Source organism: Stenella coeruleoalba, assembly GCF_951394435.1.
Source record: "Stenella coeruleoalba genome assembly, chromosome: 5".
Classification (NCBI taxonomy): domain Eukaryota; kingdom Metazoa; phylum Chordata; class Mammalia; order Artiodactyla; family Delphinidae; genus Stenella; species Stenella coeruleoalba.
Genome location: NC_137150.1, coordinates 89,515,014 through 89,530,898, shown reverse-complemented (window position 1 = coordinate 89,530,898; position 15,885 = coordinate 89,515,014). Strand labels below are relative to the sequence as shown.

General features: G+C 40.2%; 1 protein-coding gene across 1 annotated transcript in view; it reads right to left on the bottom strand.

The window, feature by feature from the left end:
* Window positions 1-15,885, bottom strand: part of MYH15 (myosin heavy chain 15) — a gene marked incomplete at its 5' end in the record, with an annotated part of 164,466 nt that overhangs the window by 91,520 nt on the left and 57,061 nt on the right. Inside the window, 4 exon segments of the mRNA XM_079921437.1 lie at window positions 126-193; window positions 3,179-3,311; window positions 4,385-4,564; window positions 11,628-11,806. Of these exon segments, the coding sequence (XP_079777563.1) occupies window positions 126-193; window positions 3,179-3,311; window positions 4,385-4,564; window positions 11,628-11,806 (560 nt within the window).

Sequence of the window (15,885 nt, the reverse complement as noted above, 5' to 3'; positions counted from 1 at the left end):
AACTTTTCCAACTTGGTTAACTTCAGATACTTTATCCTTATTTGAAGATGTAAAATTTCAAATAAGTAATAACATATGCAGATTGTGAGGTAGTTAATATATGAATAGATGCAATTAAAAATTACTTTATGCAGAGATGCAACCATTTGGAATGAAGCTCCTTTCTTGCCTTTCTTCTCCCCAAACTGTAGAGCTAAAAAAAGAAGAAGAAAAGCACTAAAAAGGCCCTTTTCTGTCACATTACCAAACCCTGCTGATGAAAGCATAAATGTGTCAAAGTTCTAGAAGCAATATGGCTATGTCTACCAAAAGCTTTAAAAATATTCATGTCTCAACACAAAAGTCTATTTCTGGTGCTTTTCCTTAAGGAAATAGGCAACTGTGCACAGATACTCACTGCAGCATTGTTTAGTCATTAAAAAAAAAAAAGCAAAAAATGTAAATGGTAACAAACGTCTACCAACAGGAGATTGGTTACTTAAATTATGAAAGAGTATGCGTACAATGAAACACTGCAATCTTTTAAAATGATGATGCAGATCCATAGAACTGGCATGGGAAGATTGCTTGGATTTATTTTGAGAGAAAAATTAGGCTACAAAATAGTTTGTATATTATGATACTGAGTGTGTATACATGTTTTTAAGTGTGATTGTATTATGGGTGACTATATACATAAAAAATGTTGGGTAGAGTATACACTAAAATATTAGCAATTGTGATCTCTCTATGTGAGATCAAAGGTAACTTTTATGTTCCTCTTTTTAGTTTTTCTATATTGTCTGTGTTTGGGGCAACACTCATGCATTACTTCTGCAATTTATAAAAACAATCTATTCCCACTTTCTTGAAGCAAAGGAATCTATGCTAAGCCAAACTGTTTTACAAACATTTGTGTAGCGCTAACTCATGAAGGTACAAAAGCATAACAACAAAACCCATAGGCAATCTGGAAAAAAAGGGCCAGCTGTCAATATGAAAAACTGATAAAATACTCTCTAGCTTGAGTAGCAACTGTGCTGAGGCAGATGTCATGAAGTTTAATCACTGATGTCCTATTGACATGCCCCAAGCCTTCCAAGTGAATCACTTGACTTCTTTGTACTTCCCCATGGAAAGGGGATATTACTACCTTCCTTTAATTTTTTAAAAGAATTGTAACTGGTTTACAGTACTTGGATTCTCCAGAAGAAAGTATGGTTATTATGAGTAATTTAATTGGGATGAGTCAGAAACTTGGAGGCAAGTCCTTTTTCAGGGGGTCCTTAAAAAATAATGAAAAAGGACATTCTGGACAATTCTCTTCTAGTTCAAAAGAACACAGCACACCCGGAAGAGTCAGAAGATAATTTCCTCTCTCATTCTCTGCCCAAACCACTCTCTGATTTCTTATGACCAGAGAATTACTCATCTGGGAGCCATACACTTATGTGGCCACTGTTTATCAGACTTCTCAGAGGTACTTTAGAAGCTATTAGAATCAAGCAAACGCACTACCTGCAGATTTTCAGGGTCCATACACAATAGATTCCATTTCTCAAGCTCCTCTTGAGGCGGGCCAACAGGATTTCAGGCATGCTTCTGAATTATGTCATCATGTGCTAATGCGGCTGGGAAGTGCTAAATTCTCTCCATTCCCTGGCCATGCCATCAGGAGTCCCAAAGCAGGCAACAGGGGACAGGAGTGAGCTTGAAGCTGGGTGTAAGACAAGAGGGTGAGAATGTCAGAAAGTAAGAGGACACATCCCATTTAAAGAACAGCTAGTACAGTTTGCCCCATTGTTACAAAGGCATCTGAAACCAGACTGGCCAGATTTTCTATTTTCCCATAATTTCCATTTTTCAAAAGAAAAAGGAAACCCAAATGTGTACGTGAGAACTTCCAATTTTTTTTTTTTAATCAGTGTGGACCAAACGTGTTTGAAGACCAGTTCTGCTCAGGAGATGCCAATCTGGCAGCTATGAACTGTGACAACTGTGTCCCTCTGCTGCTGGCAGTAGTCCAGACGTGAGGGTAATGGCAGCAACCTGGCCTCTGTGTCCTCCAAGGCTTTGTATCACGGTGCAGAAGTCTGAATTGGATCCTGAATCCAGGTAGCCTGTCCATCTCTCTGTTTTGTTTGTTTCCAGAAGACAGTGAGAGTGGAATAGGCACGAGGCTAGTAAGCACAAGTCCTGTTTCCTATCTTGCCTTTGCCATTTAGTAGTGTTAAATTAATGAAGCAAGGAGGCCATCAGACTGAGGTGGCTCTAATGCTGTGTGGCAGCCTATGTAAGCAAACAAAATCTAAGTCTGTTAATGCCCCAAGGTTACCAAATCAAAATGCTAAGGACAACCAACCACAAACAGCCAACTGGGCTTTAGATACAGCTAATCAATAATTTCTTCACTTTGCTTCTACCTTTTTTCTATAAAAGTCTCTCCCTGAGCTCCTGTGGGTGGAATGCTGTTAACCACTTCTGATTTGGTGCTGCCCAATTTCAATTGCTTTTTCCTCAAATAAACTCTTAAAAATTGTAATATGCCTGAGTTTATCTTTCAACAGTAGATTTGTGAAACTTTAATTCTGTACTTGCTCCTATAAGATAGGGAGAGATTTCCCTTTACATGAATCTAAAAGGGCTAGGACAAGGATTGAGTAAGATAATGTATCTAAAAGGGCTTTGTAAATTACAGACTACTAAACAAGATTGGTTGTTAGTTGGTCAGCAAGTATTTATGGAGTGCCTGCTAAACAGGCATCTGCTACATGCTTGAGGATACACTTGAACAAGTGAGACATAATCTCTGCTCTCATGAAGCTTACAAAAACCCCATTACTATAATATAAAAGCACTGTGAAAGAGAATTCCAAGATATTTGGGGGATATGTATTAAAGGAGCTTGTTATCTCTCCCAAATCGCTTATCAAAACATGGTTTTCTGCTGTCTCTTCAGCTTGGTTAAGTAGAAGATAAAAGCAGGCTGGAGCAGTCTCCTTGAAATCTCTCTACCTTAGAGCACCATTTCCCCGAAAAACCACCAGCCAGAGGACGGAAAGGCTAATAAGAGGGGATGACGCAGACCACAGGGATCAAACACAGATATCACAGGAAAGAAGCCAGGATTTTATAAGTGCTGAGGCAGACATGGGTTCCATTTGGAGGCTGAAAAATTGAGGAAGATTTTTCAACTCACCAGTGTTGGTACTGATGTAATTTTCGAAGAGTTTTGCCAGGAGTCTGTTGGACGACTTCTGAAATACAGCCACCACTGTTTCATTAAGAAAGGCTTTGTTCTTTTCAAGCCAGCCACTGATGTTATAAGGCACCTTTGGAAAGGCATGCAGTTCAGGTAACAAAAGAGGTGAATGCATATGTTACTTAGAAAATTGTGTATTCCTTTTAAAAAAAATCGTAAATTGTGTGGGTCCTTTAATTTTAAATCAGTTTGATGTAACAGTACTGAATAAATACTCCAGAAATCTATGTGCAACCCAAAGAGATGCTCAGGCTTTACCATTTACATTGTGGAAAGAAAGGACGAGAAGGGGAGGGAGGGAGAGGGAGAAAGAATCAGGGAGGGAAAGAAACACCAAGGAGAGGTAGGAAGAAATAGATGGCGTTTCCAGGAGAAACAATTCACATCAGCCCTCCTTCATAGGCAAGAACAGATGCAATAAAACAACTGTCTCTGACACACAGTGAGCATTCCAAAAACATTATCAATGATATTTTACTATAAATATCATTATAATTAATATTCAAGGATATCAAAGAAGAGATTTACAAGCATATCTAGGTACAACTGGCAGGTCATTTTTAGGTCAAAGTATTATTTTATCCTTCGTCAGTTCTCTTTTTGTGCCATTCAGAATTACTGACCAGAAGCATAAAAGCAGAAAGAAGGGGCATGCGCACACACACATACACACACACACACACTCCAGTGGGGAAATGAGGAGAGGGAGTGAGGGTTATTAGGAATCTTTGTTGGTCATAGTTTGGAGACCATTACTTCACAGTACTCTTTATGAGAGAAGGGAAAAAAAATCTTCAATAAAAAGATCAATTGAAATCACTCGTTCACACGATGTTAAGTTGAAAGGAAGGACAAGTAAGGAAAAGCCCATGTCTTTGATGGTCTCCATAACTTTCTGAAGCTGTCTTACTTTGAGTTGGGGTGACAGAGTCGATTTTGAGATTTTTGACCTCTGTTTTTATAGTATGGGTGTTTCATATCCTAAGTGCTAAAAGGCTATACCAACTTTTTTGGGGGACCTGAGATTTATTTTGTTCATCTCTTTAATCTAAACTTTACTTATGTATTATCTAAGGATTTGGGCTGAGTACATTTGAAACAGAGGCAGGAAAATTCAGGGCTGAGGGTCTAGAGGTAACTTACCACTCCTGCACAATGGACAAGGTCAAAGTGAGCTTCATCTTTCTTCTTATTGTCAGGCTTGGGCTTCTGGAAATGAACTGGCTTTCCAAAATGGTTGTCAGAAAGTTTGGTCTTGAAAGTCACATCTGCAGCCTGATGAAACATACATTCCTCTTCAAGGATGGAAAAGATGCCCATTGGCTGTTGGAGATACAGATGAACAGCAGCTGAAAAAAACACCAGTAAGCAGTATTTTCAGTAGAGGGTCAATGTAAATTCTTTCCTGTGAACCTAATTAGTTGACAAAGAGAAAGGAGCTTCACTACATATAATTAGCCAATCATCCATTCAACAAATATTTATTAAGTACCTACTAGGTACCAGGCACCAGCAGGAGCTGGGGATGAAGCCATGAGCCACATTCACAAAGTGTCTGTCCTCAGGGTACTTACATTCTAGTGGAGCAGACAGACAATAAACAAGTAAACACTAAATAAATAACTTAGTTTCGCATAAAGGCTCTGAAGAAATCATGCAAAGTAAAGAGAGAGAATGACTGGGGCTATGTGAGAGCTATTTTAGTAGGAGAGTCCAGTAAGACCCTCTGACCTGAATGAGAAGAGCAAATCCTGAGAAGACCTGTGCACAACTGTACTGGGCAGAAAAATGAAGAGTGCAAAGGCCCTGAGGCAGGAGCACCCTTGGAGCACCCTTGGCAAATTTCAGGTCCTACCAGGGGCAAGTGTGGACAGAGCAGAGCTAGTCGGAGAGAGTGCGTGGAAGGAGAGATGAAGTACTGGATCCCAAAGGCTTTATAGGCCATGGTAAGACATTTGGATTTTACTTTAAGTGTAATGGGAGGCCTTTGGAGATTTTTTAAGTGATGTGATTTAATTAATACTTGAAAAGGATTATTTGTTTAGGAAGGGGTTGGCAAAGTAAAGCCTATGGGCTAATCCTGCCTATGGTCTGTATTGGAAAGCCGGTGAGCTAATAATGGTTTTTACATGTTTAAAGGGTTGTTTAAAAAAGCAACCAAGAAAGGATATGTGAAAGAAAACTGATGACAGCATCAGAAAGCTTTTTCTCTAAAGGGCCATATAGTAAAGCTCTTAGACTTTGTGGGCCACAGAGTCTCTGCTGCTCCTTTGCCATCAACTCAGTCATTTCAGTCCTGAAAGCACTAATTGACGATATGTAAATAAAACAGTTGATTGATAGTGTTGGAGACTGTGAGAGGTCACTGAAACGTGATGCTGGTGGAGAGTAGAGCTGAGTCATAGCTTGCTGATGGATAGAACGTGGGGTGTAGTAGAAAGAGGAAGGATGACCAGGTTTTGGTTTGAGCAAATGGGTAGTGGATGCTGCCATTAACCAATATAGGGTATATACAGATGGGGAAAAACAGGTATGGGTGGGGGGGAAAGATGAAGGATTCCTACATTTGCGAATCTATTTGTGGATTTGTATGTTCATTTATCTACTCCACAAACATTTTTGAAATGCCTTCTATGAACAAATCACTGTGCCAAACACTTTGGGTTATAACAGAAGAATCAGACATGGGCTCTGGCTGCAGAGCATCTAACTGAGAAGACAACACATGCACATAATATGTAGACTACAAAGCAAACAGAAAATATCATGAGAGTTCCAAGATAGAACCATGACCCCTTGGTCCAACAACATAGATTTCATGATTCTCTACCAATCCTTTGTACCTAAGAACCACAAATGCTCAGGTTTGGGAGAGACATAGGTCTGGCCCAACCCACCGAAAAGCTCCTTGAATTCCATTTACAATTTCTCTCTAAAAAGTAGGTTAGCCTATGCTTGAATATTTTCATGGAGAAGGAACACACCAACTCCGAGTCAAGGCTCTGGCTGGGTGATATATGAAAAGAAAATTTTTTTGTGGTTTAGAATCCTTTGTTCAAAATTATGCCACTGGAGCATACGAATGGGTCTAATTTGGATTATTACATTCTTGAAGAACATGTTTTTTATCCACCTGAGTCTATCATTCTAATATACGGACTATGGTTTTCTACCTCTTTTGTCTAGTCTCATAGACTTAGAATCTGCACTTTATAGAAAATGTATTGAATGACATTCCATCAATAACTCTTGTACTGAAGGGCTCTGGCACATCTTCTTTCTTCCCAAGCATCCAGGTGGGGGATGATGCAGTGAGTAAATATGCAAAGTCTTGCTCCTGGCGGCACTGACCTTGCAAGTTCTTGGCAAAGTGAGAAATGTGGAGAAGAACAAGCAGGAGGAAGGAGAACCTGATAAAACTAAACAATTGAGTCACCGGTACAGGGTCTTAGAGGTGTGGACTCCATCTTGTATTGCATTATTTTCCTACCACAGAAATAGTCAACCTTCAGTGAACACTAGAATGAATCATTTAAAAATGTAAGCATCTCCTGGGATGGTGCCTGTTAACAAGAGGGATGTGGCAAAGCCTCACAGGGAGCAGCAGCCCCCATCTCCAGCAGAGCCACCTTCCATACATGAGGACCATCGTGTCCCTGGGACACCAATGAAGCCATCTTCTGTTTGGAGATGAATGGATGTTTTATGCAAAGCAAGTAGATGTCACAGCTCAAAACATAACAATTAAACCACTGAGGAGGGAAAAAACGCTATTTCTTCAGGGTCTTCTCTATTTCTCCAATGCTTAGGAAGTATAAAACCCCTAATAAATTTGAGGGCTTCTAGCAAATTAATTTCCAAATAGGTCAGGAAAAAAAGTAATTGTGTTCTGTCCCGTAGCATCAGTTGTCTTCTAGCACACAGTATATGGTCTAAGTCAGTTGCCCTGACTCTGAACATTAATGCTGTAACCTCTCCTTCTTCAAATCTTATCAATTCTGCCTTCCTCTCCTTTTACAACTGTTACTTTCTTATTATTTCCATGTCTGCTGTCCTGATTCAGGGCCTCTATTCCTCACCTGCTGTAATAGATTCTTAATTGCCCTAACTCTAGCTTTCCTCCCATCCCAGACCCCATACATAAACCCACCAGATTAAACCCAAGCATCTCTGACTGCCCCATTGCCCGATGTGTAAACTTCTCTGGCTCCCCATTGCCTAAAAAACTGTCAAAATTCATTAAGATCCCTTCACAGCCTGACCCTCCTTTTTTACTTCTAGATATTTCGGTCTGTATACTCTGAGCTCTAAGCAGATTTTGAAATGTGTCCATTGCTTTCCTGTCTCTAAGGCTTTGCTCTTGCCTGTCCCTTCACATGCTCACTATCTTCCTCTTTTCACCTGCTGAAATTATATCCATTTCTTCAGACCCAGCTGAAAATTTACCCCCCTTCCCAGCAGGCCTTCCTAGATTCCTGCAGGCAGAGGTGACCTCTGCTCTTCTGAGCTCTGTGGGCCTTTCTCTGTGCCTTTACTGCATTTATCCTGACACATATTTCTACATTTATTAGACTTACAAATATCCTATTTGACTGCATACATCCTAAGGGCAAGGGCTATTTTTAACAAATGCTTAAGTTTTCCACAGCATTTCATTCAAAGTTTTATAAATAGTAATGTAGTATTAGGCCTAAAATTAAGGTCCAATATTTTGTGGGCTTTGACATCAGGGGAACACCAGGAACGCCTCAAATGACCTGATCAGGGGTTCCCTTCCCCATGTTCTACAGTGGGTTAGGTCCTCCAGCCATGCAACATTCTTTATCATGGGAACAGGCACAGAGCCTGCTTCTTCTTTTTTTTTTAAATTTTATTTATTTATTTATTTTTGGCTGCATTGGATCTTTGTTGCTGCACACGGGCTTTCTCTAGTTGCAGCGAGCGGGGGCTACTCTTCGCTGTGGTGCACCAGCTTCTCATTGCAGTGGCTTCTCTTGTTGCGGAGCACGGGCTCTAGGCGTGCAGACTTCAGTAGTTGTGGCACACGGGCTCAGTAGTTGTGTCTCATGGGCTCTAGAGCGCAGGCTCAGTAGTTGTGGTGCACGGGCTTAGTTGCTCTGCGGGCATGTGGGATCTTCCCGGACCAGGGCTCCAACCCGTGTCCCCTGCATTGGCAGGTGGATTCTTAACCACTGCGCCAACAGGGAAGTCCCGAGCCTGCTTATTCTTGAGCAAGGGATTTCAGTTACCCACAAGCCCATATTCAAACAAGACAATCACATCCTCCAGTGGGAATCAGTGTCACCTCACCCTATTATTACTACAAAGCCCGGCTCCCACAGCTCTCGCTTTTTCATTCTGCTCCCAAGTGTAACTTCCATGTGACCTCACATGGCAGGCAGTGTCCTCCTCCCCCAGGCTGTGAGTATATGTGACTTATAAGCTGCTGTCAATCTCATCTGTCCAGTGTCAGGGGTCATATGTTCAGCCATTCCCATAACCCTAGGATAGGAATCCCTCTCTCAGCAGTGGAGTGAGGAGGAAGTGATCAAAACAAGTAGTTGCTAAATACATTTACTTGTTAAACTTTGGAAACTAGTAAAATTTTGGTCTTAAGACATCTTTGCAATTATATCCTCAGTACCTTGAGTGCCAGGATGATGTCTCTGGTTTGTGTTTCTCACAACCCTTAGCATAGTAGGCCCTGAGGTGACTAAAATCTAGGTCCTCAGCAAATTTCTGTTAAGGAATTGATTGATAGGCGAACACTAAGACATACAGGTTCAAGCTGTGGGACCTGGGCTGCTTTGCTGTGGGCAATAGTTAGGCAGAAAGTAAGAGTTGTGAGCCAAAAAACACAATGTTATATGTTTAAAGAAAATATTTATGTGCATACAAGGGATAACTAACTAGATATTAATGTGGTTCATTTTATAATAAAAACACCAGAATTAGCATATCCAAAGAACTCTACTTGGGAGACAACAACAGTCATTGCCAGGATGCTACCAGGATTTAAATATTTTAGAAACTTCTATGGGATATCTGACACCTTTGACTATTGGCATGTGGAAACATCCTGTTGTCTGACCATGGATCATTGCATAGAAACAATCACAAGTTATTTGGGTCAAGTCAGACAAATAAGGTGAAAAATGTGACAAAGTTGGTAATAAAGTTTGGACTCGAAAACAGTTAAGATGATCAGTATTAAAGTTAATTTTCTCTCAAAGATAGTAACAATCTAACAATTTATCCCAATCCCTGTCCCATGAGGGACTTTTTCCAAAAGGGCTGAATTGTTGGAAGAAGGACGTAGCCTCTCAAGGTGACGCATTGAAGGGGCAACAGTTTTTAAATATATAATTTTGGATGTATTTGTTTTAAAAAATAATAAAAATAATCTCTTTACCAATACCTAATGTAAAACCATAAATGTAATCAATGTTAATACTTTGATATGTAAATTATTGATGCTCAAGTTCTAAACAAACTAGAACATTTCAAGTAATCAGATAAGTGTGAGCTAATCCTGTAATAGATCTGTTCACTGCATATGTATAGAAGATTACTGTATGTTTGAAGACCAAATTAACAAAGTTGGTATGAAAATACTTTTTTTTAGTTTGATATAAACTTTTCTGTACATGTAAAAACACAAAACTTACATGTATGAAAATCTCTCTTTTCCTGATATACACACACACAGATGCATTCTATAAGACATATTACATGTACTGATGTATTTTAGCTCCTTTGAAAACTTCCCATGATGCATTCTGTTTCAAGGAGTGAGTTTGATCATTAATATTTCCTACAAATTTCCTTCACGTACCTGAGCAAACACAATGATCTTTTCAAAATATAGAATCGTTTCAAGAAACATTTTGGTATTCTGCATTTGCCTGACCTGAACACCTTTGAAATCATTCACAGGAAAACAAAGACTTATCTTTTCCTTCTATCATCTGCTCAGTTTTGTTTCTTTTTTCTCATTTTATCATATCAGTAGAAAGTACAACAGGAAATTACATCTAGGTTGCTAGTGTCTTATTTAGAATAACCTTGTCATAAATAAGATAACAGGCTTCAGATCAACTACAAATCAGTAGCATTCACAGGGCTATTAGGATCTGAATAATGTCTGCATCCCACCTTCCTGCCTGAACACAGTATCTTGTCATAATCAGAGTAAGTAGACATTATAGGTGACAATTGACCAAAGTTAAATCTGCCCCTAGAAGGGGCTCCAGTTCTATTGTTTCATTTCTAATTAGGAAACTATAGCTTTAATAATGCCACCAAATATTTACCAGATCATGGTTAGGTCATTATTATCATTATTTTTAATCAGCTCACAAGCTGGTTCATTATCATTATTTTTTTAATCAGCCTGTCCTCCCCTCAGGAAGTTCACTGGTTATAAAACAAGAAAAATCAATGTGATGTCCACTCCTGTTAGGAATAATGGCTACTATCAAGGAAGATTTAGTTTCATCTAAGTCTAACATAAAATGGGTGGGACAGTGATTGATACAATCTGGACCCCACAAAGGACAGTGAAAGGTCAGTCACCCTTGCCGCTTCCTGACAGGGTTGCTGAGAATCAGATATGACAGCATAGCATAGCTTCCTAGACCTGTGTCCAGAATTCACTGCAATCCATGGCTATAGCAAGACACAAGGGCATGTAGCTGTTCACACCCCACCATGGTTGCTCCCTTGGACAAAGCCACAGGAAAAACCATACTGAATTTCCCCAGAAAATCTGGTTTATCTTTTCCAGAACACATGGAAATAGTTCAAAGTAGAGGAACATCATCGAATTCAGAAACCATACACTGCAGCTAATTTACTAATAAGCCATGAAGTATTGTCATAAATTACTTAAACTAACTGGTACTTGTCCAATTAAATGAACAAACTACATCCTTCAAGGTAGAGGCCTTGAGGATTTATGGCAATGGTTTGTTTGCATGCTAATTTGCCAAATTTCGTTAAGCTGCTCTGGGTCTACTCATGCACCTTATGTTAATCAGCCAGGCCCTACAGGGTTCATCTTTTCAGCTCTGTGTTTTTCCAGTCAAGAACAGGACCCTTTTTCATCTCAACAAGCTTCCTCACCTATTAACAGTGGAGGTCATGCGTAAGCAGCAAATGTGTAGCGACAGTGTGAATTAGAGATGATGGAGTAGGTAACTGACGTGAGAGTTTAGTTACGATGCCACGTTGCTGCACAAAAAAGAACATTAAGAGAACATGTGCAGAGCTCTCCTGCCCTATTTCCCATCCCCTTCACAGAGCCTGGGTCCTGACATGGATCAACATGGCAGGCAGGGACAAGTCTCCTTAAACGAAGACGGATGAGGAGAAAAACACGCATCACCTTCTCAATGAGATCTTTGCAGGCTTGCAAGTCCAGGACAAACTCAATGGACACCCAGTCAATGCCTTCTCTCCTCTTTTCCTCTTGCTTCAAAACCAGCATGTGCTGACTGAAGAACTGTTGTAAATTTTCAATGGTAAAATTAATGCAAATTTCTTCAAGGCTGTTATACTTCAAGGCTGTGTTTAGGTAGGAAGAAGAGATAAAAATAAAATTGAGAAAATGGTTATTATTGAAGGTGATGGTTAATTAACTTAATTGTGGTGATTATTTCACAGTGTATATGTGCACCAAATCATTAAGTTGTGCTACTTAAATATATACATTTTTTAGTTGTCAAATATAACTCAATAAAAAAATGAAATAAAATTGAGGTCCACTTGCAAAAATGTAAAGAGAAAACCATAACCACTATCATATGTTGGCAAGTAGACCCAATAAGTAAAAATAGCACAATTAAATTCTTACCTCCTTCATCTATACCTGCAAACTAAAGATTATGACAGTCAAATAACACTTAATGATACTACAATTCAAAATCATAAAAGATGTCTTTATTTACCTCTATTTAAGGCTGAATTAATTTCTTAGCACTATTAATTATAATAATAGTTATTGTTATTTGCTACTATTAATAATAGCTTTTTCCAACCAAAGTAACTCTTCAGGTTTGCACAGAATGAATCTCACCATGCTTTGACTAAATTTTCTGAAATTCAATTCACATAGTCTAATCTCCTTGTAAATATACATTGACTTCATTCTTACTAAATATACTTACATTAAGCATCTCAAAACCAACGATGTCAAGAATGCCAATGAAGATTAGCTTCAAGATGGCGAACAAGTAAGACATGGAGATCACCTTCTTCCCCACAAATACATCAGAAATACATCTACACGTGGAACAACTCCTACAGAACACCTACTGAACGCTGGCAGAAGACCTCAGACCTCCCAAAAGGTAAGAAACTCCCCACGTACCTGGGTAGGGCAAAAGAAAAAAGGGAAAACAGAGACAAAAGAATAGGGACGGGACCTGCACCAGTGGGAGGGAACTGTGAAGGAGGAAAGGTTTCCACACACTAGGAAGCCCCTTCACTGGTGGGGACATGAGGAGGCAGGGGTGAAGCTTCAGAGCCACGGAGGAGAGCGCAGCAACAGGGCTGCAGAGGGCAAAGCGGAGAGATTCCCGCACAGAGGATTGGTGCCAACCAGCACTCACCAGCTCGAGAGGCTTGTCTGCTCACCCACCGGGGCGGGCAGGGGCTGCGAGTTGAGGCTCGGGCTTCGGTCGGAGCGCAGGGAGAGGACTGGGGTTGGCTGCGTGAACAAAGCCTGAAGGGGGCTAGTGCGCCACAGCTAGCTGGGAGGGAGTCCGGGAAAGTCTGGAGGTGCCGAAGAGGCAAGAGACTTTTTCTTCCCTCTTTGTTTCCTGGTGCGCGAAGAGAGGGTATTCAGAGCACCGCCTAAATGAGCTCCAGAGACGGGTGCGAGCCGCGGCTATCAGCACGGACCCCAGAGACGGGAGCCTGTGCAGCCTGCCACTGCCAGGGTCCCGTGATCCAGGGACAACTTCCCCGGGAGAACGTACGGGGAACCTCAGGCTTGTGCAACGTCACGCTGGCCTCTGCCGCCGCAGGCTCGCCCCGCACTCCGTGCCCCTCCCTTCCCCTGCCCTGAATGAGCCAGAGCCCCCGCATCAGCGGCTCCTTTAACCCCGTCCTGTCTGAGCGAACAACAGACGCCTTCGGTGACCTACCACAGAGGTGGGTCCAAATCCAAAGCTGAACCCCGGGAGCTGTGCGAACAAAGAAAAGAGAGGGAAATTTCTCCCAGCAGCCTCAGGAGCAGCGGATTAAATCTCCACAATCAACTTGATGCACCCTGCATCTGTGGAATACCCTAATAGACAACGAATCAACCCAAATTGAGGAGGTGGAGTTTGGGAGCAATGATATATATATTTTTTTTTTCCCTTTTTCTCTTTTTGTGAGTGTGTATGTGTATGCTTCTGTGTGTGATTTTGTCTGTATAGCTTTGCTTTTACCATGTGTCCTAGGGTTCTGTCCATCAAATTTTTCTTTCTTTTTTTTTTAGTATAGTTTTTAGCGCTTGTAATTGGTGGATTTGTTTTTTGCTTTGGTTGCTTTCTTCTTTCTTTCTTATTTTTTATTACTTTTTAAATTTTTTTATATTTAATAATTATTTTTTATTTTAATAACTTTGTTTTATTTTTCTCATTCTTTCCTTCTGTTTTCTCCCTTTTATTCTGAGCTGTGTGGATGACAGCATCTTGGTGCTCTGGCTAGGTGTCAGATTTGTGCCTCTGAGGTGGGAGAGCCAAGTTCAGGACATTCGTCCACCAGAGACCTCCCAGCTCCACGTAATATCAAAGGGTGAAAATCTCCCACAGATCTCATTTTCAACATCAAGACCCAGATCCACTCAATGAACAGCAAGCTACAGTGCTGGACATCCTATGAAAAACAACTAGCAAGACAGGAACACAAGCCACCCATTAGCAGAGAGCCTCCCTAAAATAATATTAAGGTCACAGACACCACAAAACACACCACCAGACGCAGACCTGCCAACCAGAAAGACAAGATCCAGTCTCATCTATCAGAACAAAGGCACTAGACCCCTCCACCAGGAAGCCTACATAATCCACTGAACCAACCTTAGCCACTGGGGGCAGACACCAAAAACAACAGGAACTACAAACCTTCAGCCTGCGAAAAGTAGACCCCAAACACAGTAAGTGAAGCAAAATGTGAATACAAAGAAACACAAAGCAGATGAAGGAGCAAGGTAAAAACCCACCAGACCGAACAAATGAAGAGGAAATAGGCAGTCTACCTGAAAAAGAATTCAGAGTAATGATAGTGGAGATAATCCAAAATCTTGGAAATAGAATGGAGAATATACAAGAAACTTTTAACAAGGACCTAGAAGAACGAAAGAGCAAACAAACAATGATGAACAACACAATAAATGAACTTAAAACTTCTCTAGAAGGAATCAGTAGCAGAAAAACTGAGGCAGAAGAATGGATAAGTGACCTGGAAGACAAAATAGTGGAAATAACTGCTGCAGAGCAGAATGAAGAAAAAAGAATGAAGATAATAGAGGACAGTCTCACAGACCTCTGGGACAACATAAAACGCACCAGTATTTGAATTATAGGGGTCCCAGAAGAAGAAGAGAAAAAGAAAGGGACTGAGAAAATATTTGAAGAGATTATAGTTGAAAGCTTCCCTAACATGGGAAAGGAAGTAATTAGTTAAGTCCAGGAAGTGCAGAGAGTCCCATACAGGATAAAACCAAGGAGAAACACGCCAAGACACATATTAATCAAACTACTGAAAATTAAATACAAAGAAAAAATATTAAAAGCAGCAAGGGACAAACAACAAATACCATACAAGAAATCCCCATAAGGTTAACAGCTGATCTTAGAGCAGAAACTCTGCAGGCCAGAAGGCAGGGGCAGGACATATTTAAAATGATGAAAGGGAAAAAACTACAACCAAGATTACTCTACCCAGCAAGGATCTCATTCAGATTTGACAGAGAAATTAAAACCTTTACAGACAAGCAAAAGCTAAGAGAATTCAGCACCACCAAAGAAGCTTTACAACAAATTCTAAAAGAACTTCTCTAGGCAGGAAACACAAGAAAAGGAAAAGACCTACAATAACAAACTCAAAACAATTAAGAAAATGGTAATAGGAACATACATATCGATAATTACCTTAAATGTAAATGGATTAAATGCTCCTACCAAAAGACATAGACTGGCTGAATGGATACAAAAACAAGGCCCATACATAGGCTGTCTACACGAGACCCATGTCAGACCTAGGGACACATACAAACTAAAAGTGAGGGGATGGAAAAAGATATTCCATGCAAACGGAAATCAAAAGAAAGCTGGAGTAGCAATCATATCAGACAAAATAGACTTTAACACAAAGACTATTACAAGAGACAAAGAAGGACACTAAATAATGATCAAGGGACCAATTGGAGAAGAAGATATAACAATTGTAAATATTTATGAACCCAACAAAGGAGCACCACAATATATAAGGCAAATGCTAACAGCCAAAAAAGGGGAAAATGACAGTAACACAATCATAGTAGGGGACTTTAACACCCCACTTTCACCAATGGACAGATCAACCAAAAGGAAAATAAATAAGCAAACACAAGCTTTAAATGATACATTAAACAAGATGGACTTAATTGATAT